General features: G+C 45.3%; 1 protein-coding gene across 1 annotated transcript in view; it reads left to right on the plus strand.

Annotated features, from left to right (window-relative positions):
- PIGL (phosphatidylinositol glycan anchor biosynthesis class L) overlaps positions 1-17499 on the plus strand; it is a 53584-nt gene that overhangs the window by 19671 nt on the left and 16414 nt on the right. Inside the window, exon 3 of the mRNA XM_058037732.1 lies at positions 13902-13992. Within this exon, the coding sequence (XP_057893715.1) occupies positions 13902-13992 (91 nt within the window). The remainder of the gene's footprint in view (positions 1-13901; positions 13993-17499) is intronic.

Below are 17499 nucleotides of genomic sequence, written 5' to 3' on the forward strand. Positions count from 1 at the left end.
TAGGAGTTTATAACCTGCTGCTTCCTGAGCCCCCAGGGAGTGTGTGGGTGTGAACAGACACAGAGCCGTGGTACCGAGGGCACTGAGTGCTGCCGGTGACTCGTGCTTGTCCCAGGGAGGGGCACAATCACAACTGGTTGAATGCCGAGGCAGGCCAAAGGTTGTGAACGTGAGGCACGGGCTTGAGGAAGTCCATTCAGGGAGGGAACCTACAGTAATTAGCTCTCCACTTGTTGCAGTTGTTTCCTTCTTAGGATGGTTAAGTCGCACTGATCTGGTCAGCCCAGGTCAGCCACAACGTTTCCAAGACAACGAAGTGAACTGGCCCCTGCCCTTGGGGCTTGCACAGCCCCTGAAGTGGCTCACAGAGCCCTGCTCCTGATGCTGGAAAGGTGATGTGGTGGGACACAGCCTCAGCTCCTTGTGCAAACAAACTCTTCATACAGCTGGAGTGTTGTTCAGGCTCCTCAGCGATGGGTGACACTCCATCCATAACAGTGCCCCACTGAAACATCCCTCTGTAACAGTCCCAGTTCCTGCCTGCCAAGAATTTGCTCAACATCTACTGTTAGACTGGAAGGGGTGGGGGAAGGAGAGAGCCCTTGCTATCATTAAAAAGGAAAAAAAAAAAAAAAAGTCTAATCAAATCCCTGTAGTTCATTTCCTCTTACGAGCTCTGTGCTCTGTAATTATATTACCAAAGAAGTCTTTCTTCTCTGAGCTCACGTGAAACCTTAATGGTTTTATTCCCCTTGGCCCCAGTTCAATCAGCATACATAAAATGACAAAGTTTTTCAGTTCCAGGATAAAATTGAATTAGAAGGTGGTGGGTGTGGTACTTCAGATTAGAGCAAACTGTTAAAAAGAATCAATTCCTTAAAGGACACTTGCTAGGTTGGAAGTACATTTAACATAACCCCATTCCAAGTAGGAATTTTGTTTAAGAGAACCCAGCTCTACAAACAAAGAGTGCCAGCAATGCAGAATGCCCAACACACAGCAACTGTGAATAGAATAAGATGTTCTGTTAGCAGGTAGGTGATGCTGGCAAATGGTTAAACACTTCCAGATATTTTCATATAATGAGCAAAAGAGTGTAAAAGATATTCAGTATCTCAAAGAATTCAATGAATTTTGCTTATTTGCTTATGGAGTTTTACTGTTGCTGTTGGTGGAGATACTGAAGCCAGTTTTGAAGACTTTAGATAATTTGTTCTGAAGGAAATGCTGTTCAGGTGATGCAACACCAGCTTTTTTAAAAGAGAAAACAGAACTTGATGAAGCAAGTAGGGAGTGAATGTTTTCATTTGTTGCACATCCACCTTTTTGCTAATGTGCACTAGATTAGCAAATGTGGGTGGTGTTTTATGATTTCAGTTTTATTGCATCAGAAGAAGGGAAATGAACTCTTTGCTGGACATCATTGAGCATCTTTGACTCTTGTAGCTTCTTAAATCCATTTTAGTTAAAATGAAAAAAGTATTTTTACTGCAGTGCAGGGAACTGAAATGCCTTTTTAGCAAGTGAAATGGGATTTTGGGTGAATATTTTGTTACCTGATCCTTCTGTGCCGAGTGAAGCATTAAATGGAAACATTTTGATTACAGCTCCATGCCAAGTCATGCCCCCTCTTCTAACCAGTCACATATTAACTCAATCTCATTGTAGCTGCAGACTGCTTGTACAGTAATTTCAGGGTTTCTCATTTCAGCATTGCAGTCTGTTTTCTGCAATTGCCATTTGCACTGAAATAATTCATTTCACATCCTCCCCTCCGTGCACATACATTCTACATTCTTTATATGTGACTGTAAGCATAACAAATTTGTCTGAGTTCCATGCCATTTTCTCATCTTTAATTGTTAATAATTAACTGAATTTTGTTAAAGGTAGAAGTGCTCAGTCTCTTTTAGGATGAAGGATGGATGTTTTCCTATCAATCAGTTTTTAAATCTGAGCACTGAAAATTCTGACAAACAATGCTTGAAAGAAGCAAATGTTGTTCCTATTTTGGGGTACAAAATGGCAGGTGATAAAAGGAGGCAATTCAGAATTGAAGTTGATTGAATTCTTCATTAAGTCCATTCTACTTCTTGTCATTACATTGCTTCAGCAAGATTTAAACCCTTAATTTTGGAGAAGGGTCACATCTGTAATAAATTATGGTCTCCATTATTTAAACAGTAGCATTGTTATAAATATTTTCTTCCTGTATTTCTGTCTCATAAGCCAAATATTCAGCATTTCTCTTCTTCTTGTAAGTAGCCACACGATGGGCTGCCAAGGCTCGTTTATCATTTGCCTTGGGAAAGGCACTGTATAATATTGCAGGATAAAAACATTTGCAGGCAGAGTTTTGACCCGTGGGGGAGAGAGGTGAGGGCTTTGCAGGATTGGTGCCAGGAGACTGAGGCTTGGAGGAGAACTCCCACAGCTGCTGTCACCAGTGAGGGTCAGAGAGCTGCAGCAGCCTCTTCCTGCAGAAATGAGACTGAGCCTCTGATTCAAACTGAAATTTGGGAGTGGCAAGATTTTTAGCCAGATGTAACAAATTTCCTTTCTATTTTTTTAGTGAAGCTTTTATGTTTGGATGCAGGGATAACTGGGTGAACATGTGTAGGCAGTTCTGGTGTCAAGGCACTGCTTTTCAGGGCTGTATCTGCAGGGCCCATTCTTGGGACAAGGAACTTGTCATCATAGCAAAGAAGAGAAATCCACACAACCTCTTACTGAGACTAGCAGGGTTTTACTGGAGAATACAGTATTTTAGGGCAAGACATGAGGTTTTGCCTAAAAGGAAGAGCAGCCAAGAGTATTGACACAAGGAGTCACCCAGGGCTGTGCCATACAGAGCACAATCAGGTGATGCAGAGGTCACACTTGGGCCCCTGGCAAGTTTTGGGGATATGTTTAAGCAGCTCCTTTGATGTTGGTGGTAATGGTGGATCATTTGCAACTGTAAATGTGTTTTCTGCTCAGTCCAAGTGCCCAGGAGTACAGGAGGCTCTCAGAGCACGGTGAGAGAGAGGCCTGTTGAGGATTGGGTTTTTGTTTGCCCCAGGCAGTGCAGGATATTCCTGGAGTGTGTGTGGGTGCTGCAGCCCAGGCTCTGCCCCTGACTCAGCTCTGCTGCCTCGGGCTCTCCAGGGAGAGTTACCTGAGCTCTTAATTCTCTCATTAGAAAATGTGGAGGTTATTATTCGCTCACTTCCCCATGCCAGCCTCGAAGGGGTGTGAGTTAATGAACATCTGCTAACGTGTGGAAATAAATGCTGTGGAAGTTCCGGAGCAGTGTCAGTGCTCACACAGCGCCTTGGGAATCTGCAGCAAGACTAAATCACCATTTTAGCAAGGCACCTGTGGAGCACAGCATCCCTACCTCCAAATCCTCCTCTGTGCCCTGGTGAGTGCTGCCAAGCCAGGGCTGGGACAGCTCTGTGCCACTCTGGGAGCTCTGTGCAGCCTCGTGTAGCGCAGGTACGTGCAGCTCATGGCACACAGCTCTTGAGTGCCCAGCTCCTGTTCATTATCCTCACTCATCTGCCACTCATTAAGGAAAGAAAAAAGATACTGTTGTCTGCAAAAATCAGATTTGTTACCCAGTGTGCAGCAAGCCAATAATGGCACACTCGAGACAGACATTGATTATTTATTTCAGAGCTGCCAAGCCTGGGTGTGCCAGGTGGAACTCCACAAATCAACCAACAGAACTTTTTACTATTTATACATTTTAGCAAGCAAAGGGATTTTTACATATTCCACACTTTGCAACAATGCAGTTCCCTTCTTTAAAGCTTCATGATGTTAGGAAAATTAATCCACAAACACTAGAATTTTATGTCCAAAAAGGAGACAGAGGAGTCCCTTTTGGCTTTATTCCAATAAAGGGAGAGGCCATGGGGCATTCCCCTGCGATCTCTCGAATTTTTGGAGGACACAGTCTCCTTTTTATCCCAATTTCTCATTTCTCTTCTCTCTTCCCCCATTGACTGAGGTACTTGAGAGGTTCCGACCCCCCAATATGCCTGATACCAAAGATTTCCCTCTAATGTATAACCCTCCCTTTTAATTCTTACATAATTTAGGGGGTTTTCTTCCCCATTGTTTCTTTCATCTTTCAATGTCTAATTTCGTTTATCAGCAAACCTAAAGTTTATTTGTAAAAGCAAATCTCTTTTTCCATTCATCAATCAGTGGAATCCTTCCCATTACTTCTTTTATCTCCCAGTGCTAGTTTTATCTACCAGCAGACCCACTGTAGTCATGATATTTTCTGAAAAATCCTTTCCTTGGGATTTTTTCTCCTGGGAAGCCGAGAAGCCTCAGGAACAAAATGTAAACAATGGTTATCTGCTGCTGTGGAATGCAACAGGTGGATCTGTGATTGGTCTCATAGAGTTGTTTCTAATTAATGGCCAATCACAGCCCAGCTGTCCGGACTGTCTCGGTCAGTCACAAGCCTTTGTTATAATTTTTTTTTCTATTCTTAGCCAACCTTCTGATGGAATCCTTTCTTCTATTCTAACTGCAGTTTTGCCTACACAGTGTGGTGTGTTTATCATTCCAAGAGCAAACAGATTTAATATTAAGGTTGTGCTGAAGGGTCACCAGGTTTATTTGGCATATGAAGGTTATGGCATTTCATTCATTTGCCTCTGAAAGATTTTGCTGGCTGCTGTGAGAGACTTTTTGTTCCTTCCCCTTGGGTTTGTACCTTTTCCACTGTGAGGTCCTGGGCATGTTAGGATGCATGTGTGGCAGAACTGCAGAGCAAACCTAGCTAAGAGCAGGGTATTGCCTTCTCCCTATGCTCTTACAGCTCTTCTGCCAGGACAGTGAGACCATTCTTTTAGTATAGTTTTAATATAATATATATCAAAAAATAATAAATCAAGCCTTCTGAAACATGGAGTCAACATTCTTGTCTCTTCCCTCATCCTAAGACCTCTGTGAACACCATCACAGGGGTCCTGGCTGTCATGGAGTTCAATTGATCGTTGTTCTAAGATCTTCTTTGATGAGGAGGCCTTATTGGCATCTTGGGCTTGCGACAGCTCAGTTGCTTTTTAATCTTAGCTACTTGGATAACATGTACACTCCTTGTTTGTAAAGACAGAGCCACAGCTTGTTTGGAAAGACAGATCCGCTATTCCTCACTGATTTCCCTGTCCCCTCGCTGGATGCTCAGTGTGGATGTTGGGAGGACCAAGCCCCGCTCACTGCCCGTGCCCTTCCCTTCTCCGGAGCTCAAGATCGAATGGCTGCCAGCCTTTGGCAGTGCTGGCCGGTCCTGGAAACGCGGCTGGTGCTGGAGCGGCTGCCAGGAGCCTCCCTTGGCCGTGATGTGAGCAGTGTAAACAGCGGGCCCGGAGTGGGGCAGAGTTCAGAGCCCGCGGCGGGGTTACTGCCGAGCGCCCGCGTTGCCATAGCGAGCATTGCATAACGCTGGCAGCGGCCCCGGCCACAAAGGGCCCCGCGTTCCTTCTGCTCGGCTTGTTCATTGTTGCCCAGGCCCGCTTTGCTGTTGCAAATGGAGTTCCAGGCATAGTTCCTGGCCGGGCTGATGTGGGAGGTTTCAGAGGGAGCAGGGAGAGAGGAGATTGCTGATGGAGCCCTGGAACTTGGGCGCTCTCAGTGCCTGCAGGGGACACTTGTTTCTGTTTGCATGAGCAGAGACTTTGCATGCTGGTAAAATTTGTGGGAGTAAGAGAGGTGTTTGACTTCCTGATACATTGTCTTCTAAAAGGAAGTGATTTAGCGTAGGACTCAAATTTGAAATTTCCCAGATAGCCCAAGGCTTAAGAACATCAGCATTTATGGGTACAGCATGACTGCAAGAATTAATGCTGCCATATCATTGCATTGATCACATGGATTGCAGGAGATGGGAGTTGGTGGGAGGCTGAGAAGTCAGGAAACTTTTTTTTGGATAGAATTGGTGGAGGGAAGTTGGAACATTGCAACATGGGAAGCTGCACTTGGAATCAGGCCATCATCCTCTGGAGAGCTCTGCTGAAGTTGCATCTGCATTTACATAAGTTTTGGCATGAGAAATCAATGTCCATGAAGCGACTATTCTGTGCTTTCCCGTTCCAGATGATTAATTAAAGTGGCTGAGGGATTGATTTGGCTACAAGCTGTCTCCTGAGGTTTCTGACTGTGGTATTTTTGTTATGTAGGATAGACCTGGGTCTATTTCTTTGGCTGGAGTGATTATGTTTTTGGCTCTCCTGCTTTTTGAGGTCTGGCCATTGAGTCAGTGGCAAAGTCCTGTTTGATTTCCATGGGCCTGGATCAGAACTGCAGTTTTGCCTACACAGTGTGGTGTGTTTGTCATTCCAAGAGCAAACATTTAATATTAAGGTTGTGCTGAAGGGTCACCAGGTTTATTTGGCATATGAAGGTTGTGGCATATCAGTCATTTGCCTCTGAAAGATTTTGCTGGCTGCTATGAGAGATTTTTTGTTCCTTCCCCTTGGGTTTGTACCTTTTCCACTGTGGGGTCCTGGGCATGTTAGGATGCATGTGTGACCTTTTGTGCAGCAGAACTGCAGAGCAAATCTGGCTAAGAAGAACAGGGTATTGCCTTCTCCCTGTGTTCTTACAGCTCTTCTGCCAGGACAGTGAGACCTCCTGGCCCAGATTGGACCTGGAATCTGTCCTTGAGCCAGTGGTGCCAGGACATGGCTTCTTGGTGAATGGCTTAACACACCCTGTCCCAAGCTCTGCCCCACTGAGCTGTTCCTTTCTTCAAGCATTTTACAAAACAAAATAAACTAAGGGAGGAGTGAAGTCCTGTGGTCTGCTCCTCAGAGACTCCTGGTTTTGCTGGTGATTTGTATTTCAGTTTAAAAACATCAGTGGTGACTGTGGGATTGCTGGGCTTTTTGTTCTCAGTCAGGGCAACTTAGACTGTCAGGGCCCAGATGAATTCCGAGGAACTGTGGCAAAGCCAACAACAATAATGAGGAATCATCTGGGAGCTATTCTGGACATTCCTGATCACTTCATCTGGGGCTGGTGATGCTCATTCCTCACAGTGCTGATGGTGCTTTGGGCTGTGACTGTCTGAAATGCCAGAGTGACCAGAGGCATCCCAAAGGGTACATCATGGAGCCCAGGGAGTTAGCAGAGACCATTCCACCTTTTTTGGGCTCAGGTCACTCTGTCCCTGCCCTGGGAGCTGCCACAGACAAGAGCAGATGGTTCTGAGAGTGTGCTCTGCAATTCCCAAAGGCCACCAGCTGCTGCAGTCCATGTCTGCTGTCCAGGCTTTCCACTGAGCATTTCCATCCACCTTGCTGGCCTCAGGAGGGAGCTGAGCTGAACTGAAATGCTGCTGCTTTGCCCAGGAGCTGTCCCTCCTGGAAATGGTGTCCCTCATTGTGAGGTGCCCAGTGGTGACACACCCAGCCCCTGTCACGTGCTTTGGCACACAGGGTCTCCATTGTTGGGATGACATTTGGCCCAGAGATCTCAGCTTTCTTATCTGAGAGCCTGGGGAATTTTGAACTTTAAATATGACTGTGTTTTGTGCCATAAAGGACAAGTTCCCAGGAGCATTCCTGGTGTTTGCAGTAGAAATCAAAGCAGTTTGTGATTACTTGATTTGAGAGCCCGTTCACTGTTTGGCACCAGACTCTAAGGAAGTCCTGACTGCTTGAAATGTTATCATTGTTGCAGAGCTCCTCGGCTCCAAATGAACAGAACTGTTCACCATACTCATAATTTTGGAGTTTTATGCAATATTTTGTATATTTTGGGTTAGACCTTCAAGTCAAGACCAAGATGTTGAACTTGATTCAATATCCCATGGGAAGACAGTACAAGGAGTAAAGGACAGGTTTGTGGGGTTCCCAGTACCCAGGATTGCTGAGATACATCATAGATTTCCATCTAGAAGTCAGAGAACAGACAGAACATTTTCTTTAGAAACATCCCAAACTTCTTGACATAGGGGTAAACACATAATTATTTCCATTCCACTGGTGTGAAGAGCAGAAGATAAAAATACTGTGACTAAATACCAATTCAGAAATAATTGAGTTGAATTTTATTTCCTGTCTTACACAGCAGGGCCTGATGCCCTCTCCAAACTATTTTTTTAAAGTTACTTTTTAAAATTAGCTTTAGCCATCATAGCTTCTATGTATTTCTGGTCTTGAAAGGAACCATCAATTGTTTTTGTTTGAAGACATTGAATATGAACTTGTTCCTGCAGAGCTTTGTGCTGTAATTTATCAACAAGGCACTGAGGCACAGACGTCAAATGAATACCAGATTTCAAATTATGATAAGCAATTGTGTCATCCCTGTGAATAGACATCAGTCTCTGCTGAGAAATCATCAATAATTCATTAAAAAAAATAAATTAGTTCAGGGCCATTTGGATAGGTCTTTGCAAACAACCAGTCCTGTGCTCTGTCATAATTCCTGTGAATTTAAACCCAAAGGATGCTTATTTTTTAAAGAGAAACACATGGTCATGCCCAAGTCAAAAAAATGTGTTCCCTCAGGACCTAATTACCTTTGTCTTTGGGGAGGGATGGAGGGAGCTGGAGTGTCACCTCTCAGAGCCATGGGTTTGGCCATGGCTCAGTGGGAACATGCAGAGCTCTCCCAGAGTATTTCACTGTTAAAATTCCAGTCATTACATCTTCCCCACTTCCTTTACTCTCTACCTACACCAAACCCTAAAATTATTATTTGCAACCTTAAAATATAACTCTCAGAATAATCAGTATTTCTTTACTATGAGGAGAGGGAGGATGGTGCTGGTTGAAAAATTTCTTGAGCTTCCCTGTCGTAGGTGGCTTTTCATTTGACAGTTGGCATCCTGCTCCAGTCCATTTCTCTCCCAAATTGGAGATTGTTACATTCCAATAAGCACACAGCATCTGTTCTCTGTAGAACATGATGTTGCAAGATGCTGATCATTTATCTAAGTGGGCTATTTTCAATTGAATCAGAGATGTACATGCAGCCTAACAGCAATAATTCCCTCCTGTCTGTAATTGCCCATTATAGGAAGAGGAATTTATAAATAGTTATAAAAGTCAGGATTTAGAGGCTGCGCTTCAAGACCTAGGGCTAGCCAGTCTTAGCTTATCTTAGCATAATCTCAAAAATAAAATTCTCCTCTACTTTGGAGAGCATGAAATAATTTCTGTTTACACATTTTTTTCAATTACTTTGAAGCTGTGATATAAAGGTCACTGATTGCCTCAAGTCATCACATGGCTTTTTCACTAATTGTGCACTCACCTCATTCTGTTCTGTGGGATCTTTTGCTTCTTGATCCACTTTCATTACCCAGATGTTCATTTCAGACAGTTATAACTTTATACAAAGGGCATCCTCTGTTCCAACAAACACTTTGTGGCTGGGAGCCTCGTGCACAGCAGCTCACCTGCTTCCACCATCAGCCCACTGACCTTTGGGCTGATTTAATGGAAAATCAGGCACTGGGGATAAGGAGAAGTCATGCCAAAAAAGTTTCCTGGTCCCTAGCCTTGGACTGATTAAAGTTGAGCAGGATAAAAAGGCAATAAGAAATGGGAAAGCTCTTTCATGCTGACCCTTTTGGTGTGTAGTGGGATGGAAAATCACATGGGCACCTTGAAAGTTTGGCACTGGTGTCTTGGAATGTGGAAATGGAGACCTTAACATCTCCAAGAAGTCACTCTATTGCCTGCTCCCTGTGAAAGCCACCCACAAAGGTTTCATGTCAGGGCAGAGATGTCCCTGCTGTCCCCATGGGGTGACTCTGGGGCCTGGGGATTTCCCAGCTCACAGAGGGTCAGGTCTCAAGGTTATCCCACAGCCCATTTGCTGTGTGTGGAGCCACGTGGCCTTCACACAGACCAGCTGCTGGCTTTAACTTAACCTTTAGAGCAGTCATGAGAGCTTAGCTCATGAGCAGAATAAATTACATGGAAGGCTTCATGAGAGGATTGTCCATCTGAACGCCCTGGCTGCTGCTGAGAGCTCTGTGGAAGGGGAGCAGTGGAAAATTGGACAGGGATTGAGCAGTCTGTCATGTAAGGAGGGTATAACTTGGCAATATGTATCTGTGAGGGCTTTGAAATCTCTACCTTGGCCAAAAGTGACCTCCCAAATGACAGGAATCTGGTCATCTTGAGCACAAATGTTCCTAGAAAGATGAGCCTACAAAGCTGTGCTGGCTGCTGGCAGGGCCAGCAGGGCTGGCAAGGTGCAGAGTGTTCCAGGCTGGGGTGGGAGAGCAGCTCCAGCCCAGGGCAGGCAGAGGAGAGCCCTGCAGAGGAGCTGGCAGCAGGCAGAAATGATTGATGATGATTTTGGACATTTCTCATTCTCAGGCTGCTGAGCCAAGCCTGCACAAGGTGAGGTGGTGGAGGCTTTATCCTGATGTGATTTGCTGTGGGCACTTACAGATCCCCACAAGGGAGCTCCAGGACATCCAGGACATTCACTGCCTCCTTCCTGGGCCAGCCTTGGGCAGGGCAGCTGCACATGCAGTGTCTGCTCTGCTCAGCTTGGCAGGGAGGTGGAGAAAACCAGGGCTCCTGTCTGGTTCTTGCCACCAGTGGATGGGTACAGAGGAAGGTGCAGGATTTTGTTTTCTGAACATGCTGAAATCAGTGAGCAGAGTCAGACCCTTCTCCACACTGCAGCATAATTCTCCATTTCCCTCTCCTGAGGCTGCAGATCCCCTGGCACAGCTGTAAATTCCCTGTACAGTGCACAGCATGAGTTTCACTGAAAATTCCTGGGAAAACAACTCTTCTGGTGCCTTATTCCATTAAATATATTTTTTTCCTCCTATTCATCTCCCCATTTTTCCCTGCATCCAGGCAGCCACCTGCATTCAATATCACACACATGGAATTCCATAAACATCCCTTCCAGACCATAATAGTTTGATGGAAATATGGCCAAGTGCCCAAAGCCCTGTGCCCTTCCCACAGCCCCCTCAGGATTTATATCTTGGTGTGTGGCAGTGACTGACAGCAGCAACGAGGAGCTCTGTGGGGCAGAGGACAGGGAGGGGAACGGTGTCTGCTGGGACCAGCTCCAGTCTGCTCCAGGGAATGTGCTAATTTTCACTCCTTTATAGTCCTTTATCTCAGCCCTCCGACCTTGAGCTCAGAGGCATTATCAGCCTTAGCCAGAAAAGGCAGCGTGCAGTTAACCACTGAAATGCTGAATGTTTCTCATACAAGGTGCTGAAGGTGAAAGCAATGAGTGCAGCTCATTTTAATAGTGCAGCACCTCGGGGGACTGTGCAGGTTTGGGCAGAACCTATTTATGATATTAGGAAAAATATTTTTTTCATGTATGATTTTATGAGCAGTTTTTGAGGTTTGATGTCCCTTCAGAGTTCCCTGGGCATGTGGAGACCTCGTATAATCCTGTCCTGTGTGCCAGGCTGTGGATGAATTCAGTTCTCTTCATCACTTTTTCATCCTTATTGTACCCAGTTACTGATATCCAGAAAATTACAGCTCTCATGTTTTCTGTGGGTCCCTTGCTATCATGGGAACACATTTCCAGCTTCATAAAGTATTTTACAAACTCTTACAATGAAAGAAGTCACTTCCTGGAGCAGTCTAGATGAATGTATTTATTGCTGAATGAATCTGGTTCTGCTGACTTCCCTGGGTGCCTCTGGCTTTGTCAGCTAGCTGTGTGTGAGTTTTTGTGTTTGCAGAATGAGCTGGGAATGCTTCCATGGGCCATCGTGGCTATTAATGAGTCAGGAATGTGCTTCTGTGCATGTGTCCCTTGTTTGGCAAGATCGGCTTCTCTTCTGTACCTGACAAATACGATGCAAGAAGAATATTTCCTTTTCCTTGCCGGCAGTAAGTGGTCTCTCCATGACCAGCAGTAACTGGTTAGAAGCAGAATTTTGGGTAGAATATTCCTGCTCAATCAGTTCAGTGTTGATGGAGTTAATTTGCTCATGCCTTCAGATTGTTTTGTTTCCAGGGATTCTAAACCGTTGCCTCCAGCTGTTCATTTCCATTGACGAGGATGATCTTTATCTGTCTAAACTAGTTAAAACCTGCTCCACTACCCAGCAGCCTTTTTGGAAACAGCCCAGTAAAGCTGAGTGCAGTGGCTATGACACCAAAGCCTCCTGGACATCATAAATTCCAAGCCCTACATTTTTTTCCTGACCTCTCACTGTTGGAGCACCCTTCCTGTTTTAATGGGACTCTTCACTTCCTCCATTTAAGCCCTGTCCAAAAAGGGGAATGATATTTGCACTGCAAGTGATCAGTGGAAGAATCCCTGTTGGATAATTTGCTGCTTTAATGTTATCAGGTTAAGGCTTGACAGACCTGGAAGGAATCATTCAAACAACTGAAGCCCTGTCACACTTGCACTTGGACTCAGCGTGGCTGTTTCTTGAGATGTTTTAGGTGAATCATCTTTATAAATGTGCTCAGTTTAAGGCTGGTTGTGACATGCTGGGACTGGTCATACCTTCAGTGTCACCTGGGCCACTTCTTCCTCAAGGAGGAGGTGTGAAAGTTTGTGTGAAAGATGCAGGTTTGTTAAGCTGCTGAGGCAGCCACCAGATGCACCAGGGCTGAAATTCAGGTGTCTGGTGTCCATCACCAGAGGTGCTGTCTGTCCCACAGGGAATTGCCAACAACACAAAACTTTCTGTTGCTGTAGTGCTGCTACAGGGAGCAGAGCTGGATGTGCAGCCTGGTGTGTAGGAACTCCTTCCCTTGTGCTGGGGTTTCTAATTCACATTATTTGGGCCTGAGCTGAACAGGAACACAAAACACAACAAAAAATGTAATGGTCAGTTTGGACATAAAGCTCTTCCTTCCACTCCAACTACTGTTGGCAGCGGGAAGATCTGTGGCCAGGAGATCTCCCCTGGAGACCCGGGCTGAGGTTTATTTTGGGATGTGACTTTCCCTGTAGTTTTGCTGCAGATGTTGCTGTCCCTGCAGCAAGGAGGGAGCAAGGCCTGAGCAGGGCTGGGATGTGGCTGCAAACAGCTGGAGAGGTTCAGCTGCAGCCCCTGGCTCTGTGGGAGAATGCTGTGCTGTCATTTTGCTGCTGAACCACCTCACAGTGATTATCAGACTTCCAGAGCAGGGAAAAGGTCTGAGAAAAAGCCCAGTTAAACATGTCATTATTGGGTTTTACCAGCTGTGTGTTATCCTATTGTTACTAATAACCTTTGCAACTTTGTGAGCAATGTTTTCTTGGCATCATTCAAACATAATGACTGGGGGGTCACATTCAGCTCTCAGTTGTGTAAATATGGAATGTTCTCTTGGCTGTCTGGTGCTATTTTGCATTTGGCTCATGGTCCCTGCCCCTAGAGTCCTGCAATCCAAAATACCCAGGCAGGGAGTTCAGTCACAGTGTGCTCTGCATACCAGCTGGGTATGCAGAGCACAAAATAAACACATGAACAGCTACTATCAAATCCAAGCCATATAATTGCAACTCTGCTGTCCTCTGGTTGTGGTTAGTGGATTATTCCTGAATAAATGACAGCAGGAGTTTGCTTGGTACCTTCCCAATGTAATTCGCCAGTAGATTATGATTGGGAGGTCTTTCAGAAAAATGTGTTTTTAAAGGGGTTTTAAAATTGATTGGGATAAATCAAGAAAAAGAATTTGCAAAATAGATGTTGCTTGAAGTAAAGTAGACACAAAGTCTGCCTTGATGGTAAGAGGAAAGGGAGACCTTGACAAATCCATGAGGAGGGTGTTGAAACTGCTCTTTCAACCCTCCAGTATCCAAGCTTGTAAGACTCTTAAGCTGGTTTTATCTGGTAAATAAATTTATCCTGATTTCATTCTGTGATTAAAATGATCCCTCTGTTCCAGAGTGGTCTCTACAAAGTTCTCAGCAGTGAAGTGACTGATGGCCCTTCTCATTTCCAGGGATCTTCCTGATAATCCTGCTGTGGAGTGGGACACTCAGCTCCTGGCCACCCTTGTCCTGGAGCACATAGAAGCCAAGAACATCAACCTGGTAATGTGACACTTTCTGCAGCACTGGCAATTGCCACATTGCTCCTGAGCCAGTGTTCTGGGCTTTGCCTTTCCCTCTGGAAGCTTTCTGTGGAGTCTCTGAGGTTAGGATGTATCTTCTCTCTCAGGAGAGCTTTCTTTGCTTCCCACTGAAAAATGAACAATGAAGGAATTTCACTTCTCTAACTCTTCAAATGGTTTTTGTATTTTAAAGTAACCATGTGAAGGAGAGAGCCAAATTGGGCTTTAGACTTTGATTTAGGCTTAGATTTGAAGCCCATTGGCAGATGTGTGTTAGAGAGCTTGATTAGCAGGGTTATAGGTCAGGATTGAAGGATATTAAACTGGGGACATTTCCTGGCACTGGAATAGTTTGGGGTTTTTTCCCACAGAACAGGAATAAGGGCCTAAGCATGGAAAGGGTTGTGTTCTGTTCTTCTCTGTTGAACCCTGCTTTGATCAGGCATGGCACTGTCACACACTGATTAGCAGCAAAATCACCAAACTCTCAAAGCCTTTCAGCACTTCACAAAACAAGAAACCACATCTCCTGCAGCATGAAAGCCCCACGAGCACAAAACCAGCATCATGCATCCAACTTTGTATTGATTCTGAGGCTAATTTTCCATGAAATTCATTGCTGTGCACAGAGACAAATGCACTTTTCCTGGACTCCTTTTGTGCCTTTTGGCCCCCTGAATAGATAGGTTTTAATCTAATCTGAAAGCTCCAAACACAGGAGGATTTGTACTGCATGTTTGTGACTCTCAGGGGCACAGGGACAAGTGCACCAAAACCCCAGAAGAAATTCTGAAAACACCAGAGCTCCTCTGGATGGTTAGGAAGGATTAGATCTCTGCCTGGGGGAAAATTAAACTCCAGCTGTTTGTGCTGGGGGAGCCTGGAGTGTGCCACTGACAGGGCTGAGCTGAGCAGAGAATGTGGGGTTTGCAGAGCAGGGAATGTGGGGTTTGCAGAGCAGGAAATGTGGGGTTTGTAGAGCAGGGAATGTGGGGTTTGTAGAATAGGGAAATGTGGGGTTTGCAGAGTGGGAAATGTGGGGTTTGCAGAGCAGGGAATGTGGGGTTTGCAGAGCAGGGAATGTGGGGTTTGCAGAGTAGGAAATGTGGGGTTTGTAGAACAGGGAATGTGGGGTTTGCAGAGCAGGAAATGTGGGGTTTGTAGAATAGGGAATGTGGGGTTTGCAGAGCAGGAAATGTGGGGTTTGTAGAATAGGGAAATGTGGGGTTTGCAGAGTGGGAAATGTGGGGTTTGCAGAGCAGGAAATGTGGGGTTTGTAAAATAGGGAATGTGGGGTTTGTAGAATAGGGAATGTGGGGTTTGCAGAGCAGGGAATGTGGGGTTTTCAGAGCAGGGAATGTGGGGTTTGCACAGCAGGGAAATGTGGGGTTTGTAGAATAGGGAATGTGGGGTTTGCAGAGAGGGAAATGTGGAGTTTGTAGAATAGGGAATGTGGGGTTTGCAGAGTGGGAAATGTGGGGTTTGTAGAATAGGGAATGTGGGGTTTGCAGAGTGGGAAATGTGGGGTTTGCAGAGCAGGGAAATGTGGGGTTTGTAGAATAGGGAATGTGGGGTTTGCAGAGCAGGAAATGTGGGGTTTGCAGAGTGGGAAATGTAGGATTTGCAGAGCAGGAAACATTCCCAGGCATGGTGCTGGCCCTGCCAGGATGGGAGCCCTGCATTGCCATCAGCTCTTCCCTGAGCACTGAGCACAAATCACTGCAGCAGGACACAGCAGCAGCACCAGGGGCAGCTGGTAATGAACTGCTCTGGAAATGTTCATTATTTGAAGTGTCCCAAGCAATCACACAGGTCTCAGCTGTTTGCTGTAATACCATTCATTTAGGAGCAGACTGAATTTGCCAACAACAGTGAGAGAAGTACCTAAGTACCTTTGTTAAACATTGTGCAATTTAAAACTTCAGAGCTTGCTCTCTGTGATGTCTCTGCTGTTCTAACCCAACAGCCTTGCCTTGAAAGGTAAACTGAGTCCATTTATCAGTAATGTTGAAATTGATAGAATTGGCTGAGCATGTTAAAAGAGCCTTGAAAAAACCAAAAACTAACAGAGTTTCAGACCAGCTTAGTGGAGTCAGCATGACTGGAGGGTGTGTATTGTTGTAGCTATTCCAGTGGGAAAACTTTCCCCAGTTCCCCCAGTAGTCACAGCATGGACAGTGGTATCTTTATTATCTTTATTTCCAGAACATGTTGTGTGCCATCTGGCAATGGAGCAGGGGCTGCAGTTGCAGCATGTCTGAAAGGAAGGATTGCAAGGCAAGGAGTCCCTCATGTTCGGTGTACTTTCCTTCCATTACATGGTTACTCATTTGTTCAATTGCCCTGGAAGTCCAGGAGTAGCTCAATCTTTTTGGGAGCTACAGGGACATATTTCATCCAAGCTCTACATTAAATAGTGCAGACACAGAAATTAATGATGTACTCAAAGCCAAAACTAATTTATAGACTTTGGGAATTATTTCCTGCCTGCTGGATTTCCAAGCAAAAGCCAATGTTGCAGGGAGAGGCAGCCAAGACTGCTCTGTCTTGATCCAGATTAGGAAGTGTTTGGTGTGTAAAAAAAAGAATTTACACAGTATTGTGTGAGCTCCAGGCTGGCTCTTGTTGCTCCTAAATCAGACACAAAAGACATCTCCAAACTCAGAAGGGACTCAGAGGGAGTTTGTGCCTCCCTGGGCTCTGGGAGTGCAAGGAGAGATGCTCAGGGAAGGCCATAAGAAGGGGAATTGCTTGCTGTGGCATTTTAAGGGATGGCTCTTGTTAAAAAGGAGAGACCTTTGAGCAGATGTGTGCTGTGTTTGAAGCTCTGTGTGACACCAGAGAGAAGAGGAGAACCTCAGCTTTGAGGTGTGAGGAGGGATCATGGACTCCAGAGCTCTCAGGAGTTTTCTCTTCTGCTGGTAATTGAGTAATTTCCTCTGTGCTCTCCCCTCTCCGGAAGGGATTTCTGGACCTGTTTGTCTTGGCTGCTGCTCTGGCTTCCACCAGTGAAAGCTCCATTTCCTGAATACCAAGGTCACCCAGAAGAAAAACCAGCAAGAGCAGCAGCTCCCATTTCAGAACAGGTGTGGGGAGGGAACTCCCTCTTGCCCTAAAGATTTCATTGAGCAATAATTTCCACATGAAGTATATTTACTATCCCAGCCTTTCGCTCCCAGAACTGGCTAAGCCTGTTTTTGAGCCAGACACTTTCAAGATGTTCAGGTTTTCTCATCCTGTCCTGATTATTTGCTTGATTTCATCATCAGCCTGGTTCAGGTTGGGAGTTAAAAGGCAGCACAGCAGGAGCTGCACCGTGTGGAAGGAGCAAATGCTCCCGTGTGAAAATATCTTCAGCATGTGAGAAAGAAATTCAAATTCCTTATCAATGATATGAATCCCTGAAGCCAGAGGGATTGATTTACATGTGATTGCTGCCTGCTTTAAGTCATGAGCAGCACAGTGGTGCTATGGAATCAGAGCCCTG

This window comes from Melospiza georgiana, chromosome 19 (genome assembly GCF_028018845.1).
Source record: "Melospiza georgiana isolate bMelGeo1 chromosome 19, bMelGeo1.pri, whole genome shotgun sequence".
NCBI classification, from domain to species: Eukaryota; Metazoa; Chordata; class Aves; order Passeriformes; family Passerellidae; genus Melospiza; species Melospiza georgiana.